This window comes from Lipotes vexillifer, unplaced genomic scaffold (genome assembly GCF_000442215.2).
Source record: "Lipotes vexillifer unplaced genomic scaffold, Lipotes_vexillifer_v1.1 scaffold120, whole genome shotgun sequence".
Classification (NCBI taxonomy): domain Eukaryota; kingdom Metazoa; phylum Chordata; class Mammalia; order Artiodactyla; family Lipotidae; genus Lipotes; species Lipotes vexillifer.
The window spans coordinates 1718068-1739909 of NW_006791240.1; the positions used below are offsets into that span (position 1 = coordinate 1718068).

The 21842-nt window shown below is 37.0% G+C and overlaps 1 protein-coding gene across 1 annotated transcript in view; it reads right to left on the bottom strand.

Moving 5' to 3' along the window:
* Positions 1 to 21842, bottom strand: part of NBEA (neurobeachin) — a 640668-nt gene that overhangs the window by 303274 nt on the left and 315552 nt on the right. Inside the window, 2 exon segments of the mRNA XM_007464249.1 lie at positions 3775 to 3883; positions 18716 to 18780. Of these exon segments, the coding sequence (XP_007464311.1) occupies positions 3775 to 3883; positions 18716 to 18780 (174 nt within the window).

Genomic DNA, 21842 nt, shown 5'->3' on the forward strand with positions numbered 1-21842 from the left:
TCGCGGGCCTCTCACTGTTGTGGCCTCTCTTGTTGCGGAGCACAGGCTCCGGACGCGCAGGCCCAGCGGCCATGGCTCACGGGGCCAGCCGCTCCGCGGCATGTGGGATCCCCCCGGCCCGGGGCACGAACCCGCGTCCCCTGCATTGGCAGGCGGACTCTCAACCACTGCGCCACCAGGGAAGCCCATTAATGACTTTTAAGGTTCCTTCCAATTCTGAAATTCTGGTTTTAACATATTCCAAAAATAAGCATTTTAAAAACAAAATGATTTATTAAAAATGTAAACCTATATTATTTTAACCTATATAGTATATATCTCACTTAACATAAGAGTTATGTTCCTGATAATTATATATAGATCAAAAACTTGCCACTTAATATATAGTGTTCCATTTTGTAAATGGCAATGTGGTGTAGAAGAGAAAGCAGTAGTTTAGGAATTTAGACCTGGATTTAATTTCACACTTTATGCGAATTCTGTTTTTTTCACTGTATTCAGTTTTACATTTGTAAAATGAAGGGCTAAAACAAGGTTTTCTCTAGTGTCTCCTAGCTCTAGAATTTAATGTATTCAAAGTTTCTCATGATAGCTACTACCTTAATCTTATCTTCCCTAATAATCAGTTGTCCTGTCAGCTATCTGTATTCAAGTTCATTGGTATTAGCAACACAGGTAATCAATCTCATTGTGTATCAAAAAGGCTCAATACAGGGCTTCCCTGGTGGTGCAGTGGTTGAGAGTCCACCTGCCGATGCAGGGGACACGGGTTCGTGCCCCGGTCCGGGAAGATCCCACATGCTGCGGAGCGGCTGGGCCCGTGAGCCATGGCCGCTGAGCCTGCGCGTCCGGAGCCTGTGCTCCGCAACGGGAGAGGCCGCAACAGTGAGAGGCCCGCGTACCGCAAAAAAAAAAAAAAAAAAAAAAAAGGCTCAACACAAACATGAACATGAAGATGAATATCTCTTTAACCATAAGTTTGATTTGTTTTGTATAATTTTTGTATAGGGTTGAGTGACTGCAGATTTTAACGTTATCATGTATGTAATACAAGTCATATAACTACAAAAATAGTTTTGTACATCTAAAAAAATACATATAATGAGTTCACATTCATCATTACAAAGTAAAAATCTTTCATGTAAGGTATCTGAACATATTCCTTTCAATTATCTATTGATACAGACTACTACCACAAGTCATCTCTTCCAGAGAAATAACCCTACAGTAACCTAAGAAGGATTAATTCATTTTCCAATTTATCTTTTTGTACAGGGAATCACCAATTAGTACAATGATCTGCCTCCATAATGAGGTTAATATTTCATTAGCTCTTTGGAGAGTAAAATTAAATTTTCATTTGTCTTCCTTAACAATTACAGTGGTTAACCAAAAAAAATTAACTGTGAAGTACCCATCTCAAATTAAATGCATTTTTTCTCTTAATTACAGGCCTATATGAGAGATACAGAAATTCCTCAAAAAGTCCTAGTATAAAATGTTATGACTTTTACAAAATCTTTTACAACTTAAAAGTGGTATAAGTTTGGTAAACCACACATGCTCAAATGTATGCATAATCAATGCATTTACTAATACAGCTTTAACCTAAAAAGAACAAATCGAAACATCTGGGTTAAAAAACAATGCACATTCGTTAAGTAACAATGACAATACTCTCAAAATTAGGTTTACATTAGTAGTTTATTTTATGTGTACACAATCTAAAAACCCTGAGTCTTCATATCCCCTTCATAGCCTCTACACCTCCCTTAGCCATGCATCATCAACAGGAGTGATCTCATTCATCCCCGAGGGGGCAAAAACTGGTATTAGGGTTGTGTGAAAAAAAACCTTACTCTTTTAATGTATAAAGCACAGATGCATACACGGTACACAAATAGATATGCAGCATATTGATGATAATACAATAAATCAAGGTGGGGGCTGATTAGGATGACAACTATTTAAAAATTTTCCTTGTGGGGAGCAACAAAGAAAAAGGTCGAGAAACACCGCCCTTAGCTTAACATCACCTTGGTTAAATATATGTTAGAGCTTGTAACTAATATTTAGCTGCTTGAAAATCTATTTTAAATGCTTTCACATGACAAATATTGATCTGCTTATATTCCCACAAAATCTCCTGATTTTCTTGGTAGATATATGATCAACTCAAAAGTGATTCTGCAGGGAATTCAGTTAATAATCTAAGCCTTATTTACTAACAGAAGTCAAAAGTTAATTGAATATTCTTATTTTGTCTAGACTTCTGACATATCTTATACCTAAACATATTATATTCAAAGAACTCAATCTTTTCTTGTCATCCAAATTACAGCATGATATCCAATGTTATAAATATCCGATGCTATTTATGGTTGAAGCGATACAAAACTTCATTTTGACAAACACTTAATTGTCAATGGACTTTTACCAGAGTTTAAAATGTTTGTTTGTTTTTTGCAAAATAAGGTTGTGTAATCCCATATGACAAGTGTGTGCTGTCTCATTGGACAAATGAAGCAGAGGTTATGGGTTTTAAAGTGACAACAGCTATTTTTCTACCTCATGCTTTTTTTTTTTTTTTTTTTTTTTTTTGCGATCCGTGGGCCTCTCACTCTTGTGGCCTCTTCCATTGCAGAGCACAGGCTCCGGACGCACAGGCTCAGCGGCCATGGCTCAAGGGCCCAGCCGCTCTGCGGCATGTGGGATCTTCCCGGACAGAGGCACGAACACACGTCCCCTGCATCGACCAGCGGACTCTCAACCACTGCGCCACCAGGGAAGCCCCCTGCCTCATGCTTTTTACCTAGGTAGGTCAGAGATCACTAGACCTAGGACATCAACTTGCATGGCTATGAGAGCTGCTTTACTGAGATAAAAACCTCATCAAAACTGAAACCGTGGGCTCTGGCTTCCAGCCACACCACACTTGTTCACCTGTCGTATTAGGAGAATAAATTGATGGAGTTATATATTATTTTCAAGGCCACTGAAGTCCAACCTAAGCCAAACACCAGGTCACCTCAATATTTCTGAAATCAATGTTATTGAATTAGGATGATACAAATAATGTCAAATAATTATTGACATGCTAGAAATAAAAGAATAATGTTCTTAAAAAACTATTAGTATGTAATATATAGTGCTTGAACATCCTTTAGCTTTTGCATATAAAATAGAAATGACAGCTATTTGTTCTTTACTCAAATGATAGTTAATTGTACTTATGAGGATCTTTCAACTATTGCATTTCCATATATAGATCGATACATACAGATCTACATTTATATCATATATAATGGCACTGCTTCATTTGTCATTAAAATATAATTATAAATATAAACTAAAATAATCTTTGGCCACTCTGAATAAAGATAGATACATTATTAAATAATAAATTACTGAATGGTAAAACTGTTTCTCCATATAACCACTGTTACACCCATATCTAATGGTGTGTAAACTATGCTGAAAAATTACTAAAGGAATTGCATTATAAAACTGTATATGCCTTTACGAATAAGTCAGAACAACTTCAGTCCACCAACTGGTTAGGAACAGGGAAGGACGGGTCTCTTCATGTTGTAAATGAGGTAAAAAGAAATAAGTGCCCTGTATTTGACATTTACTAAAGCTTTTAAAAACTACTGAAATGACTTCAGTGAAATTTTTCTCTTAAAAAAAAAAAAAACGTTATGTAAGGTTACCATTGGTGACAACCGACTTATAAACAGAAAAGCAGAATTTAACTCAATCCCAAAACCTTACCTCGAACTCTGCATGTTTATGTACATCCTCAGCTCTCTGTCTATTCAAAATAAACTCAGCTTCATTTGCAACACGAACTATATGGTCCTTCATAGCATGGCACAGCAATCTGAAAAGAAAAATACCTTTGGAATTATTATTCTTAATAGCTTTGTTTAATCCAATTTTTTTCAATAACCAAATTTCAGTACTGCAAGTATTAACTATGCATAAATTTTAGATAAAGCTAAATCATATAATTAAGAAATATGCCATTATATTGTTACAGCAATGCATCTTAAATATAGTGTGCCTTGTGAACAAATGATTCAGTTAATTCAATAAAGTTATTTAATGAACTAAAAACCAAGGATTTTTGACACTTTTTAAAATGGCTAGAACAACAAAATTCACTGCCATGGAAGTAAATTTTCACACAAAACTGGATGACCATATGTTAGGAAATCTATAGACTGGATTCTTTCTTTAATTAATACAGACAATAGGACTGACACCTAAAATTCACTTAAATGCTCAGATTCTTAATTCTAAGATGGAACTACCTTGAAATGAGTTCCAAGCAGCACTCAATTCAAGATAGTTCTCAGTAGAAATCTTTCCAAAATTCATGTGTGTTCTGACACAGATTTCGTTACTCCATGATGAGATTTCGGTTAAATTATGACTGTCACTCTAGGACCAGCGGGAACTTCCTGGCAGTATGATGGAAGCACCACTAAAATCTTGCATAGCAGTAGGACAGGTAGAGAGATCACTTGGAAACATGTAGCAGTATTCTCTTCAATCACATAAGAGGGACACAGGCACATTCCAATGGGAATATGGTCTAGTCTTCAGCATGAAAGTTGACGACAACATAAATTATTCAAAGACACAACGGTTAGGGGAATCTGCTAGAAATCACAATACTTGGGGAAAAAAGGCTCAAACTCCTATGTAAATAATGTTGGAGGGCACACAATCATATGGATAGTCTTAAATTTAATCACTGAGGCAGCTGGAAAAATAAAAGAAGTTAAAGAAAGACTAAACTCCAAATATTAACTTTTGATGACATCATTGGTCTATATTTTATAGATAGTCTTCAAAAGAGAAAAGAGATGTGAGAGATTAGAGTATTTTGTTCAGTGGCTTTGTCTAGTGCATGAAGGCTGAAGAAAGCCAGGAAAAAATCTAATATGTGCAAATTAGTGCAGATTACATTTAAATAGATTAACAGAAGACAGCTGGAAAGGAGAGACTCAGTGTCTGGCTGGTTAATAGGTACTGTTCTCAGGAACAGAACAAGTGGATGGGCAAAGCCAAGAGGCATGGTGGCAGCGGAGGGGTTGAGGTGGGGGAGACTCATGCCTCAGACACACCAGAGAAATTGCATCAATTGTCCGAAAGTCTGTCCTCCTACCTCTGACCCTTATGAGTCATATAGCAACTAATATATGATGTTTTATGTCCATGCATCTTCTTATCTGACTTATTGTCATTCTGGGTGACCTCATTAGCCACGTGGGAAACCATTCACCACAGTACCTCACAATTCTCTGACCTTTTAAAGGGGAACCAAAAATCCCTAAATCTAAGATTCCTTTAGAATCTTCAATTCTACCTCACTTCAGGAAATCACCTCACTGGCCATAATCAGCTTCACATAGTAAATCTTTATGCTAACAGTCTACTCTCTGGTCACAATCTCCTATCCTAAGTGCTTTCTCTCCCCTTCACTCGTCCCTCTCTGGCCCCAGGCAAAAATAAGCTCACTTCCAACTTCCACTTCTTTGATCCCTCTCTCCTCTTAGTCTTTCAACCACTACTCAGATTTATCTCCTTTTCCCCCAAGCAAGGATCCCCCTCAGTTCACACTTTAACCATTCTCTTTCCAGCACCTTCACTCAATTCCTGATCTGCCTGCTGTAATTGCTCAGGAAATACATAATCCTAAGTGAAGACGTGGGTCTCCCTCCTCATTCCTACATCTGGACCTCTGAGGAAACTTGAGTTGGCTTTTCTAAAATAATTTTGTTAAGTGTGTATTCCTTGTCATGTGTGGTCACTGAAGTCTCTGTTTCATTATGTTAGTGTCAGCTAATGATTAGACAGAGATTTCTTTAAATGCCTGAAACCAAAAAAATCTCCCAGAATTTCTCAAGCAGCTGTGTGTGTGTTTGGACAGCCCTTGAACACTCAGCCAGGCAGGTTTCAACTCTACCTTTGCATTTACTTCCTGCTTCCATAGAGTCCCAGCGTCAGCAAAAGATGAGAGTTTGGAGCCTTCTCAGGTCTTTCCAGAGCATGAACACAACGTTAAGCGTGTGCAGGGCCCTTTACATTTCCAGGAATATGTCAGAGCTTTTCAAAGCCCTTGTGTACATTTCACTCCCCAGCTGCTCCTCCCAAGCTTTTTGGTGTGTCTATCATTTACCTCAACTGTTAATCTATCACCTCAGGCAGCTGAGGTGTCTATCACCTCAGGCAGTGAGGTCTAAGATATTAGCCTATAAATGTCTTCAACAAATGCCCTCAGGAAATCAGCTTTTTTTTTTTTTTTTTTTTTTTTTACTCCTGGCACGTTAGGCAAAATAAAACAAATCTTTTAAGCCATTCTTCCAGGGAGTCACCAGACAGATCAGAACAAGTAAGTGATTTAAAATTCTTTGCTAATGAGGTCTACTATGCTCCCTCTGGTACAGTGCTTATAATGTGTGCTGCATTTTTATGGCTTCCTTTGAAATGGGGAGCAAAGGTTGGGACCGGAGTGAGTTAAAATGTCACAAAATTACTCTATCGTCACACCCACCAATAATTTTTGAAAATATTTTTGTTGCATATACAATTATTGAGAATTTTTTTTTCAAACATTGAAAGTGTTATGTTACTTTCTTCTAGCTTTCTGTGTTGCTGTTATTCTTTCTTTCTTTCTTTCTTTGCTTTTGTCTGCGTTGGTCTTTGTTGCTGTGCGCGGGCTTTCTCTAGTTGCAAGCAGGGGCTACTCTTCACTGCGGTGGGCGGGCTTCTCTTGCTGCAGAGCACAGGCTCAAGGCATGCAAGCTTCAGTAGTTGCAGCACACGGGCTCAGTAGTTGTGGCTCACAGGCTCTAGAGCACAGGTTCAGTAGTTGTGGCACACGGGCTTAGTTGCTCCGCGGTATGTGGGACCCTCCCAGACCAGGGCTAGAACCCATGCCCCCTGCGTTGGCAAGCGGATTCTTAACCACTGTGCTACCAGGGAAGTCCCTGTTGCTGTTATTCTAATTTTCCCTTTTGGTAGATGATCAGTTCTTTCTTTCTGGGTGCTTTTGTCTCTTTATTTTGGGCATTGTCCAGTTTCAGTACCATGTATCCAGTATGGGCTTCTTTTTATTTAGCCTACTTGAGGTTACATTGTGACTTCTGTGTCACTGTATTCTTATTTTCAATCAGTTCTTTAAAATTCACAACAATCATCTTTTAAAATATTTCATCTCCCGTACTCTGTATTTTTTTCCTTTTTCAATTCTGATGATTTGTAAACTAAACTTTCTTAGTTTACCTCCATATCTCTTAACATCACTTCATTTTTCATTTCTTTCTCTTTCTGCATTCTGGGAAAAATTTCAAAATGTATGTTCCAAGTCACTGGTTCCCTTTATCTTTGTCTAATCTGACGAATCATTAATACATGGAGTTTTTTCCAAATTGTACTTTTAAATTCTATAATTTTTGATTTTTCAAATCTTCCTCTTCATTTTGATGGTCTCTTCTTATTCATTCAATTTTGTGCTATTTTATTTCCTGTATTTCACAATTCTAATCTTGGTAGTCCCTGGGGATCTAAATTTTTTGTTTTCTTCCTTGTTGATTCTCATACATAGTGGCTTTCATTCTCATATATTTAGTACTCTTTGACTGTTACCTCATTTCTGGTCTTAATCAGGAGTCCAACAGACCTAGCTTGGATAAGTATTTGCTTTTATTTCTTTTGATACCAAGGAGAGCCCACTAGAACCATGTCAGCCTCTCTTAAGGACCTTGGCTTAGCATGAAAGTTTCAGGCAAGGTTCTATACTTAATTCCTGGCTAAAGATTTAAAATCCTAACAGCATTGCTGTTTTAGGCATATGTCCCCAGGGCATTCCTACTCCTTGAGACACCAATTTACAGGGGGGAGATGTGGCCCTGGAGAAGCCTAAATCATGCGTAAACCATTTATAAGATGCATGTTGCCTCAAAGAGTATATCCTAAGTAGGATGTGAATGTTCTGTAGCAGAAGATAACTTCAGATCACTGAGTTACCCATACAGCTTTATTCACTTTTCAATCTGCTGAAATGTGACTTTAAGATCATCCTACATTAAATTAATCACCAGTCTTGTCAATTTTACCTCCATAATATATTTTAATCTGTTTGTTCATTACTTTAACATTGTTTTAATTCAAGCCTTAATCATCTCTCATCCAATTACAATAGCCTCCTAATTTCTCTGCCTCCCTCAAATCTTCCATCCTTCTGATACATTTTTCGCTTTGCCATTACTGTTATTTACACTTAAATTTCTTCAATGGCTACTTTTTTGCACAGGCTCCGGACGCGCAGGCTCAGCGGCCATGGCTCATGGGCCCAGCTGCTCCGCGGCATGTGGGATCTTCCCGGACCGGGGCACGAACCCGTGTCCCCTGCACCGGCAGGCGGACTCTCAACCACTGCGCCACCAGGGAAGCCCTCAATGGCTACTTTTAATAGACAGGGTAATAGCCAAACATTATATATAGATATCAGTCTACTTCTGTAACCTTATCTACTGCCTTTTTAGCATACTTTTTCTATGTTCTAGAAAAACCTTCCTAGTTCTTTTAATGACTCATGCTATTTCAGGATTTCTATACGTGCCATTTCTTCTTCCTGTAATTCTTGTCATTCCCTCCTCTCAATACAAGTAAGAGATCTCCCAATTTCTCAAATGTTCTGGGCTTTATAATATTTATCACACTGTCTTATGGATTTTTTCCCCTCTCTTTTCCTTTTAATAAGTCTCTCTCTCTTAGAATGTGAAGTTCGTTAAATGAGGTACAATCACTATTCATCTCTGTATCCAACATGATCTGCATGTACATGTCATGAAATATGGACTCACCAATAACATATGACTAAATGGAAAGATGACTGAATGAATACATGAGCAGGTTATGTGGGAAGGAGGGGCGAAGAAGAAACAGAACTTTAATGATTAAGGCAGTTTAACACTATAGAATTCTATGATACAGTTAGCACATAAAAAAGAGGTAAATAAAAATATCAGATAACTTGGAATTACGGAACATTTTCTTCCTCAGAGTATCTGTACAAGATAGGAAGTAAATGAAGTGGTCTTCATCTTCTACTGTAAGTTTATTTTTCAAAGGAAATAGAAAAAGAAAACAATTTGTTCAAGTATATTCATTCCTGTCCTAAAACAGAGTTGTCATGGATACAGGAAAGAAGTCAGGAGACAAAACAAAGTATTCTCTTCCAAATGGAACAGATATCATTGCAGCAAGTTCTGATTTTCTAGGAAGTTTCTAATTTTATGCAGTTTGTTATAATTTAAATTGCTTGTCATTGACCTGAAACCCTGAGATCCTGAATTTTAAATATAAATAATTCCTGTAATTTGACTGAAAGAAAAAAAATGTCAATAGGAAAGGCAATATGAGAGGTCAGACAAATTAGTCTTTCATCATCTCTAGATGAGTGAGGGGACAGAAGGCAGAGCTAGTTTATATTTAAGTTCTGTCTTTTATTAGTGTTATAAACTTGGACAAATAAATTTTCCTTGTGTCTGAGTTTTAGTTTTCTGATTAGAAAATGGGTGTGCACTGTCTCAGATATCCTATAAACTGGAAGAAACAGTGCATGCCCAAGCTGTAAGATTACAGCTTAAATTTTAGATCCTGATTTATTTAGTCAAGAAAACAGACCCTTGATTGGAAGTAAAGTGGCCACACAGTGTAGGAGCAGATGTAATACCTCAGTGTCACTTCCTCTGGCCCCAAAACCTTAAAAGAATTAGGCATAGAGTTTCTAGTGACACTGCAAGGAAGAGGCTGGCTGTATCAGAAAATTTCAATTTCTTCCTGTGCTAGAGTTAATAGACTATTAAAAAATCTGCAAACATTTATAATTTTTTCAATTTAAATAATATAGAGCTCAGAAAAAGAGTAATATACAGAGCTCAAAGACACATTATAACTTTTAACATAGAATTATGCCCATATTTGCTTTATTAGATAATAAAGAACAGAAAGGTATTTTCTGTTGTTTTAAATCTTAATTTTCACAAAAATAGCTAGGGTTGATTTTTTTTCTTTCTTTTTTTGATCCCACGCAGTGTGCCTATACTTGTTTCGGTTCTGTCTCCTAAAGGAAGCCTCCCCCAATCATTACTGTCCACTGAAATAGGTCCTTCTTCTTAAGTCAGTGCAATTTTTATATCTATTTTTTGCACTTAGTTATATACTGTCTATGACACTTTGAACTGTTTAATGTTTTGTGCATGTGAAACCTAACTTCTCAGTTACAAATTACTTTGAGATGAAGACCAGATGTAAAATGTATTTGTATCACTGCTAAAACTATATAATGAGTATTTTATAAGTATTCAGTTTTGTTCTGTTTTTCTGTACGTATTATAATTATTTACATAGGTGTTAAGAACTTCAGGAATACCTGTACAGGTATTACACTACTTTTGGTAATTAGAAAATAACACTTTTTCTTAATCCTTGTCCAGCTTGGACTGTGACTCTTCATAACAGCCATGTTATAAAATAAGTATTCTGTTTTTTCACACGTTGGTCTGTACACAGCAACTGAGAGAGATAAATTGTTTGTGTGTTCTCATTTTACGAACATGGAAACTAATCCGCCTATAATCAATGCTTCAATTCCCTGGGCACCTTGGGAAGAGTTCCTAGACTAAAACTAATGGCTCAGGCCATGACCGTACTCTGGCTTGCTCATTCTAGTCTTTTACATCTCACCTTTAGTTTATCCTTGGACTGACCACACACACTATATCTTCATGGCAGCATTGACTCTCCTGTAACCAGGTAGTTCACTTCTCCCTGTGTCTGTTCTTTAAACAACATACCAGCCACAAACGCAAAGGCCAACTCTAGTCTCCTCTGTTACCAACTGATCCTGGTTGTGTCAGAATGGGCACAGAAACTAAATCAAAGTTCTCTAATAAAGACGTACCATTTGAATCTAGGCTGGCATTTGCTTGCAATATGTAAGCTAAGGACAACAACAGAAACAAAACTTTATGTCTCTAAGAGATAAGAAACAGGAAGAAATATGGCACAGAAATGATTATGCCAAAAACAGGGTACCTTTCCCTTTTTTCTTTTTTTTTAATACAAAGAACTATTAGTGTTTTATGAAATATTACTTAACTCTCACCAAAGCTAAAATAATAGTGCCTGGAAGGAAAGTATATTTAAAGTTGTTCTCAGAAGGAAAAAAAAATCTCAATATACATACATATGCAGATATATCTTAAACATGGTTAAAAAAGCAATTCAAATAAAATATATGATTACTAATTTTGAAATACTTTTACTTGAAATCTAGCCATTATTAAATGGGATTTGTTTATCTTAGTTTCAGGTAAATATATTATATATCACCAATGTCTAAAGTTAAGTCTATAAATTAGCAATACTGTTTAAGATCTATACAATTAATTTTGTAAATGCACAGATTTTTTTTTTACCTCGTTTGCAAACGTCAATATGTTTAATAACTTACTACATGTGTAAAATGAATAACATAGTAGTACGAAAAAAGAATAAATTAGGTACTACATGAAAAAATATAGAGGAACTTCTGTTTTCCAGGAGTTTCCAGGGTTTCTTGGTTCAAATTTAAGTCAGATTCTCAACCCTAAGAAAAAAGTTTCTTACAGTGTTAGAAGGTGCTGTTTTATTATTTTTTTAACACAGTTTTTGCCAAATCAAGGACATGAAACAAACTGAAGCAAACCAAAGCTTATTGGTTTAATTATTGAATAGCATTTGTTAAATTAACGAGGATATTCAAATTTGGGCCATATAATCACAAAATAATTAAACTTGAATACGATGTGCTTCTCTTCTTCAAAACGTAAGAAATGCAAGGTTATACATTTTTCCTTATTTTAAAGAACAAAACAAAAAATTGGAATCTTGTGAATCATAGGTCAAATTCAGTGGTAAACAAGAATACATTCCAGCTTGTTATGAATATTCATTAATTATATCCTATAGGCTTCCAAAAGAGTGATAGAGGTTTATTTTAGGCAAATGATTAATTTATTTCAAAAGATCACTCAAGTTCTATAATTTGAAAGTCTTTCTTATTTGCTTTATAGTTCAATTCATATTTTAATAATTTAAAATCCAATTATTATTGCCAAGATATTATACGCAATTTTACATCCCATTAACCTTGCTTTGTTTTAATTATAAAGATCCTTTGTTAGATTCCTTTAAATGATCCAGTTTATAATTTCAGCCTGTCCTAGGGAGTACTTTAATTCAGCTGCACATTCATCAACTGTTTTTGTCGTTAATTGTAGACAACTGCACAATTGCTTTCTCCAGCTATGATTGATGAATTATATTCACGAATGTAGCTGTTAAGTAGGATAAACATTTATAACAATTTCCACTTAAAGATTTTTATCTTCATTCCCACAAGGAAAATTAAAGACATATTCTAACAACCAAGAGAAAATATTTCGTATGTTTCATTTTACACTGTTAGAAAAAGTTAAGAAAAATGTTGTATGTCCATGCAAATGGGGTAAAAGTGCATGTAAGGAATCTAATTTGTGCCTAGTATAGAGTCGGCATCAACAAATAGAAGCCAGATAAACTGAGTAATGTGTCTTTACTGTAACTACATCTGAACTATCTAAATATGATTTTTTTTTTTAAATCTGGAACTCCCAGTTCAAATTTATGAAAGAGAAAGGTCTAAATTGAAAGGAAATGGACCAAACTAAAGATAGGAGTCTGCAAAATTCTGAATATATACTGTATGTAGCAACAAAAACTAACAAAATAATCTTCCATTTTTAAAGTGTCTATATTACTGTAGTTGTAATAAATGTCATATATTACATCCAAACTTCAGAGAAACTAGGTAAGATGTGAAACAATGTCAGAGGGAGATTATGTTACATGCCTAGAATCTACTAGTTTATCATTAGGAGAACTGGTATTTAAACTTGTTACAAATAGTACACACATGCTCCATATTATAATAGGCACTGTGGAAATAGCCATAAAAAATACACCACAAATAAACAGGCACTAACACTATGGTATGGTAAGTATAAAACAGGGGGAAATGGAAGGCGGTTTGAGAACATGGGAAGGCACCTAATCCGGATTAGGGATGTGGAGGGGTTGGTGCTCAGAGAAGAGATTATTTTCACTAAAGTTAGAGAAGTGAATGTCTTAAAGCAATGCCCATCGTCTTTGTCCTGTGGACTACTGGGGAAAACACTACAGTCCCCCAAACACTGGCAAGTCTCCTGTGTTTCCTTAGTCATTTCGCTCCCCAGTTTCTCTACACTGGCTATTTTCAATATTTTCTACTCTTCTCAAGTATAACACTTACCTCCCCCAATTTCCTTCATTCTCAGAAAATGGCCCTAACTGCCACTTTATAGAGAAAATAGAAGGCATCATTACAAAAACTCTCTGAATCCTGCCACCAATTTAATTGCCTGCATCCTTTCTCAATACTCATCCACAAAAGGCTAACCCCTGTCCCTCTGCCTCACCCCTCTCAGAGACTGTACTCTTTTAATCGAGTAGAAACTTTTCTTCTTTCTTTCCCACCATATTGGCTTCTTTCCATCAGCATTTTAAAGTACTCAAATCCTTCCTTCTACTCCCCTCCTCCCCCTCAAATTAAAACCCTATCCACCACCAGCAACCACCCTTTCCCCTTCTTGGCAAACCTTCTTATAGTTGTAAGTACTTACTGTCTGTACTCACCTCCCACTCACTTCTCACCCGAAAATATCCGAGCTACTCCCCCTACTTCCCTCAGTTACCTGCTCCCATCCTCCACCTGCCTTTTGGCACATTTATTACATCAGTAATTACTTAACCTAACACTGCTGTTCCCACTGGACTGAAAGCTCTATTAGAGCCGTGCCTGGGTCTATACCCAGCATCTTTAGCACGTAGGTATCCATTCACCAGTATAAATTTGAGTGAAATCAACATGTCCCTCTTGTCACTGACTCCAGTGGTGCCTTTAATCCTGACTTAAAAATCCTCTTGTTGACTATTCATTCCTTCTCAAACATTCTACTCAACATTCTTTTCTTCATTCCTTCAACAAATATTTGTGATTGCAAAATAGGTACGAGGCATTATTATTCCAGAAACCAGGGATATATCAGCAAATAAGACAAGAGAATAAGACACGAGTTCTGAAGGGAAGTACATTTTAGCGGGAAGATATGTAAACCAAGAAAAGATTTTGAGACAATGTTACTGAACGTTAAAGTAGAGTCATGTAATGGAAGTCTGATAACACAGTAAGATGGTCAGGGGAGCCTCTCTGAGAGTGTGACATTTAAGCTGATTCCTCAATGATGGCAAGAGCCAATCACGTGAAGATGTGGGGAAAGAGGATTCCCAGCAGAAACAGCAGCGAGAGCCTGGCCGCTTGTTTCCACTCACTCCACACACGCTCCCTGAGCATCACACCTGTATCCTTATCCCCCATTTACCTCATGCAAACTGAGAACTCTTGAATTTAAATCTCCATATTAGCTGTCTCTTTGGAGCTGGACACCCAAATTCCAAGATGTCAATTTAACATTTCCACTTGGAACTTTCATAGGTGCTACAAATTCAGTGTAACCGAAAGTAAAAATATCTCTCACCAAATTCATGCCCTTCCTTCTGTATTGTTCTAAGTAAACTATGCTTACACTATAAATCATCCAGCTATTAAAGCCAGAAATCAAAGTACCTTCCTTCTCCTCTTACCATCCAATCTATCAGCAATTCTATAGATTTAATTTCCAAAAGACACTTCAAATTTGTACACTTCTTCCATCCTCAGAGCCACTATTCATTGCTCTATGACACCATTCTCTTCAAAAGGATTCTGAAACTTCAGATCGGTACCTCGCTTCCAGTCTGCAGCCCCAGATATCCATTTGTCACTCTGAAGATTATGCAAAACCTCCTCAACTACAGCCCTGTACCCTTAGCACAGCTTACAAACCCCTCCATGGCATGACCTTTGCCATGAAGGGATGGCCCTTGCCTGCCTCTGTGTGGCTGGCACACAACATGCACTGAAATAGCTGTTGGCTGAGTGAAAAGAGCTCTCCAGCAACATGTCTTGCTATCTCTTGCCTCCAGGCTTTTGCACTACACTATTCCCTATTCGTCATTTATTCCTCAGAATTTTATTCCTCTACTTGTCACTTTCTTTCAGCTAGCTATGTCCTAATCATCTCTCAGTTCTCAACTAAGATGGCATTCTGCTTAGATATACTTTTTTGTGGTGAGGGGACCTCCTCCTTTCATTCTTTTTATAGGCGATTTTTAAGAGCAGTTTTAGGTTCACAGCAAACATGAACAGAAGATACAGAGATGACCCAGATGCCCCCCTCCCCCAACCCATCCTCTTCCCCATATTGCCATCCACCATCAGAGTGGTTACATTTGATACAAATGATGAACCTACATTAATAATAGCATTATCACCCAAAGTCCACAGTTTACACTAGGATTCGCTCTTCGTGTTGAATATTATAAGGATTTGGACAAATGTCAAGTGACATGTATCCACTATTACAGTATCATACAGAGTAGATTCATTGCCATAAAAATCCTCTCTGCTCTGCTTATTCATCCCTCCCTCCCCCCAATCCCTGGCAACCACGGATCTTTTTCCTGTGTCTATAGTTTTGCCTTCTCCATAATGTCATATAGTTAGAAGCATACAGTAGCCTTTTTATATTGGATTGTTTCATCTCATAATACACAATGTCTTTTCATGGCTTCATAGCTCATTTCTTTTTAGCACTAATTAGTAAATATTCCATTGTCTGGATGCATCATATAAATAAGTGGGTATTTATTTACCCATTCGCTTACTAAAGTGCGTCCTGGTTGTTTGCAAGTTTTGAAAATTATGAATAAAATGATTGTAAACATCCATGTACAGGTTTCTGTGTGGACATAAGTTTCTAACTCCTTTGGGCAGATACCAAGGAGCACGACTACTGTATTCCATGGTAAGAGTATGTTTAGCTTTATAAGAAACGCCAACCTGTCCTCCAAAGTGGTTGCACCACCCTCCATTCCCACCAGCAGTGAGTGAGAGCTCCTGTCGCTCCACCTCTTCACCAGCATTTGCTGTACTCTGCGTTCTGGATTTTGGCCATTCTAATACGTATGTAGTGGTATCTCCTTGTTGTTTTAATTTACATTTTCCTGATGACATATGCTTTGGAACATCTTTTCCTATGCTTATTTTCCATCTGTATACTTTTTTTGGATAGGAGTTTGTTAAGGCCTTTGGCTCATTTTCTAACTAGGTTGTTTGTTTTTTTATCGCTAAGTTTTAAGAGTTCTTTGTATATTTTAGACAACAGTCCTTTATTAGATGTGCCTTTTGCAAATATTTTCTCCCAGTCTGTGGCTGTCTTCTCCTTCTCTTGATATTGTCTTTTGTAGAGCAGAAGTTTTTCACTTTAATGAAGTCCAGCTCATCAATTCTCTCTTTCATGGATCATGCCTTTGGTATTATAACCAGAAAGTCATCTAGATTTTCTCCTTTGTTATCTTCTATGAGTTTCACAGTTTTTCGGTTTACATTTAGGTTTGTGGTCCACACTGAGTTAAGTTTTGTGAAGAGTGTAAGGTCTGTGTCTGGATTTATTTTTGTGCACGTGGATGTCCAGTTGTTCCAGCACCATTTGTTGGAAAGATTATTTTTGTTTCACGGTATTGGTTTTGCTTGGATACACTTTTTGAAGACCCTGATAACCCCACCAACTGGAGAATGCACCCCTCCAGACTAGGTTAAGTGCTCTGCTTTATGCTTGCATTAGTATCTGTAACAGCCCTATCACAGCACCCTTGTGTTACTGTATGTGCTATTCTAATGCTTGCCTTTCCTCCAAAATTTAGCACCATGTTCGTCTCGTTCACTTCTCTGTTCCCAGTGCCTATGATAGTGTTTGGTATATAGTAGGCGCTGAATAGACATGTGCTGTATTAATGTACACATGAGATGTTCTTGTATATTTAGAGCTAGCCATAATGTTTCAATATCTGTTCCAAAATCATCTTTATTGGAGGAAATATTAGTACAACAAATGGAAACACAAATCTAGAATGGCACAAAGAACATTATGAGTATTTTGAGGTTTTCATGGATTAAAGATTTTTAAATATTATAAGTACTTTCTGTAATGCAACTCCTTTCCCAAAACCAAACAAAATAAACCCCAAACATTGCCAATGAGCGACAAAACAGTTCCAAAAGCCAAAAGCCGCTATTAGCAGACTTTGCACTCTCCTGCTCCTCTGAGGCAGTAACTATAATCTTCATCTTAAATATGCTGGAGCTTCAATCTGTTAAGTCTTCAGAGTCACTGATAGCAGCATAACTTCCGTGTTTACTTCACAGTTGAAACAAATTAGCAAAACTACGGTGTATGTGAAGCGAGAGATTTCTCTAACTGATATGACAATGAGCCGCCCGGGCAAAAGTTTGTTTTTTCTTTCTATGTTTTCATTGCCTGAAGATGGGTAATAATTGTTATCAATTCTTTCCACCATAAAGTTTTATAAGAAGTAGAGTGCATTATTATGTTTAAAATGATTATTTATGCTATAAAAGAAAACTAATATTTTCCTGCATCTTTTGCTTGGCAGTGAATGACAATTTTATTTTAATATTTAGAGTTGTAGTATTATGACTAAAAATAATTCAATCATAAAGTATCTAAGTGAGAAATACACAATAAGACGAACTGTTAGAAAAACAAAGGCTATTTCTCAGAATATAATATACACTGATGAACAGAAATACTGAATTGCATTTAAGTTAATTTTTTTCAAAATGGGTTTTTATAGCATACACAAACTAAGTTTCAAAGAATAGCTCATAAAATATTCTCTCATGACACCTCCCTTGATAAAGATAAATTTTACACACAGTAACATTATTACCTTATCAATTTAATTAAATCTGGTTTCAAATAAGAAATAGATTACCCCAAATCTTCAGTCATTATTTTCCAAAGAACGCACTATACCATAGAGGAAACTCAAGTTGTAAAGGACGCAGGTCTTCAGCTGATAGAAGCTGAACATGTCAAAATGGTGACAGTTATATCTGTCTTAGTGTATCCATTGCCAATAAAGTATTGGAAAACTCACAGTGAAAAATCTTACCACAGCACCATTTTAACAATGTATAAATAGATTCCTAACTAGACCTTTATAGTTCCTATATTAAACTTCTCTCACACTTTTAGCTGGATACTAGATAGCATGACATGGTCGAATAAAACTATTTCACATGAACTGAGATGGGCTGAGTGAGGGAGTAAACACTGAACACGGCTCTGAAAACAGATGGAGTGGCAGATGGGACTGCAGATTGGGTTCACTTGATCTATGTAAAACAACTTTACTACTTGGTAAGACGTGGCTCAGATCTCACAAAAATCTTATAAAGTTTGTCCCTTTATTTCATACCTGCTTCCCCTCCGCCAAATAAAAATGTTTAACATTTTAAACTTTGCTCCTTTAAAGTATAAGTACCTGTGTGATGAATCATTTAACTAAAATATATTTTCTTACACATTTTTGGAACAGATGGTAGGCAAGAGCAGTCACCCAGTGGAATAAAATGTACACTGACTAGTTGTCTAAAATTTGTAAAATTAATTACCTTCCTTCATTGATGAGTTCAATAAATGCAAGTCCTGCATTCTTCTGAATAGAATTTTGCCATTCCTAAAAGGAGAAAGCAAACCAACTGTAAGAAAAATGAGCATGTAAACAAAAGTAACATCTGGTTTAAGGATCATGTTGATCCTAATAACTTCCACGTGATATTACTTCTAAATCTTTCTAAAAGATTTTTAACAAATGTTATTTTGCAAGAAATCAAAACTTTAAAAGCAGTCCTGTATTACTTAGTTATAAAAAGGTGCTTTTGAATTCCCAGTGATGCCGACTAAGATAGAAAGTGAGATCACAGGGACAAAACTCACTGTGACTGTAAAATATTGCTTATTTTACACTCTTCCTACGGCATATTTAGAGTATGCTTTAGATAACTTTTTGGTTATTATCCTAGTGATTTCAATTCTTTTGGTCTTTTTAAAATAGCTGGCAAATTGAATTTTTTGGATTAAAAATTATATCCCTTTCAATGGTACTATAAATAATACTTGCCTAATATATTTTTATTAAAAATCCTTATTGATCAGTCATGCCACTCATCTATAGACTTTTCCTCCATGATTTTCCACTAATTAAGTGCTGGCCACAAATTCAGCTTGAGGAAACACAGTCTCCATGTCAACCCTTCACTCTGTTCCTGATCACTTTCCCTTTTAAAGCTTTGCACACATGCTGGGAATAAATGTGGTCCCCAAAAGTAGGTACTTAGGATGTAAACATTCTCTGTTCTAAGTAAATTTGTGAAGAATTAGAAGAACAAATCATGAATCTATATTTCCCCAGGAGAGAGAATCAACAACTTGGAAAAAGGGACGTGATAGTCTGGGGACAGTAATGATCTAATAAAAGCCTAAATGACTCTGTTTTTAGCAAAGCCATTGTGTTTTAGCTGCCATAACTTTTATCCAAATGACAAGATCTTTGTTGCATTTTACTGAACTTATTAAAACTTGCAAATCATTTTTGTCAAAAACAATTGTTGGCAACACTTTTTCCCACATTTTAACAAAATGACTTACTACTCTCCTCATATATTTTGCATTAATTGAGGCACAGCATTAGGCAAAAGTCTCCACAGAAGAATAAACAAAAAGGGGATAGAAAGACCTAGGCTGATTCTTCGGAACCACTCACAATTTTAAGATTAGAAAAAGCAGCGGTTGAAAGGGACAAGAAAGGATCTAGAAAAATTTAAGAACAGATGCAAAATATTATAGCATTATTCAAAAGAAAATAATCCATGTATAATACATTGGCTCAAGAAAATAAAAAAAATACAAGACCCTTTAATCACTAATATCATTTTTTTAATGATTAGGAAGTTAGAATTCTACTGTATGTGAACTGCAAAATTAAAATATAGTAAACCACAAAATATATGAAACACAAAAACAAAAGTACAAAAATCAAAAAAAGATGTCATTCCAGAGGAGGGTAAGGAAAGCTCTGGTGGTAGAGTCGGCACCAGAACCAGGGGCTGGCACTAGAGCTAGTGCTGGCCCGAGCTGCAGAACTGGCCCAGGGGCAATGCCTGAGCTGGCTCTAGCTGTGGAGACACTCTATCTCTGGTGCTACTGCTGGATATGTTGCTGAAGTTGGCACTAGGTGTATTGCTGGCCCTAGCTCAGACAGTAGTGCTAGAACTGGTTGTGAATTGGCTCCAGTTCTGGGACTGACTTTAATTCTGGCACTGGTGCCAGGCCTGGTGTGAGAATTGGAGATAAGGATGACTCTAGATCTGGAGCTGATACCAGCTCTAGAGCTGAAGCCAGAGCTGGCACTAAGAAGCAGCTGGTACAAAAGCTAGTGCTGGAGTTGGCTCTAGCTCTACAGCTGGATCTACCTTTATCCAAGAGTTAATGCAGGTGCTGGCTCTAGCTCAGAGGTGCTGCTGGGACTCGTTCTGGAATTTGCTCTAGCTCTGGAGCTGCTGCTACAGTTAATAATGGAACTACCTCTATCTCTGGAGCTGGCTCTAGTTATATAGCTGGTTCTAAAGCTGATTCTAGTTCTAGTATTGCTACTGGGTTCAGCTCTGGAGCTGGAGCAGGTCCCAGAGCTGTATGTAGCTCTAGAACTTACGCTAGAACTGGCTCTAGCTCTACAGGTGCTAGAGCAGGTGCTAGAGCTGACATATGAGCCGGTGCCTGAGCTACTAATATACTTCTGAAATCATTACATAGAGTTGACATCCTGACATGAAAGACAAAGACCAAGACAATAGTACAGAAGGGATACTAGGGACAACAACAACAACAAAAGAAACCTGAAAATTTAAAAAGAGAGAGCTTAAAAAACAAAGTTGAAAACATCTCCCAGAAAACAGAACAAAAAGAAAAAAGAGTTGCAACAATAAGAAGAGAGATAAAGAAATAAGGGAAGTGGAGACTCTTCTGATGAAAGACCAACATCCATTGAGTAGGAATTGTAGAAAGAGTGAATAGGGAACATGGAAGAGAGGAAGTTATCAAAGTAATTTAAATTATTTCCTAGGAATTAAGTACATGACATAACATCCCCAGCAAAGCACATCATCATAAAATTGTAGAACAGGGTTAAAGAAAAGGCTTACAAGAAAAAAAATATCTTTATACAAGAAATCAAGAATCAGACTGACACTAGACTTCTCTAGAGCAAAACTGGAAGATAGGAGAAAAGAAAACAACACCTTCAACAGCACAAGGAACATGATACTCAGAACATTATACCCAGCTAAGCTATCCATAAAATATGAGGACAAAAGAGTTATATTTTCAGACATGCATAAACATTTATTTTTCATCCACTCTTTTTCAAGAAGAAAGAAAAAGAACCTACTGATGGTGTGCTCTGCCAAAATGAGGAGTAGATCAAACAGGAGAAACAAGATAATGTTGTGTTGGGCTTCCCCGGTGGCGCAGCAGTTGAGAGTCCGCCTGCTGATGCAGGGGACACGGGTTCGTGCCCCGGTCTGGGAGGATCCCACGTGCCGCGTGAGCCATGGCCGCTGGGCCTGCGCGTCCGGAGCCTGTGCCCCGCGGTGGGAGAGGCCACAACAGTAAGAGGCCCGCGTATCGCAAAAAAAAAAAAAAAAAAAAAAAAAAATGTTGGAAAGCCCCCCAATCTCAGGT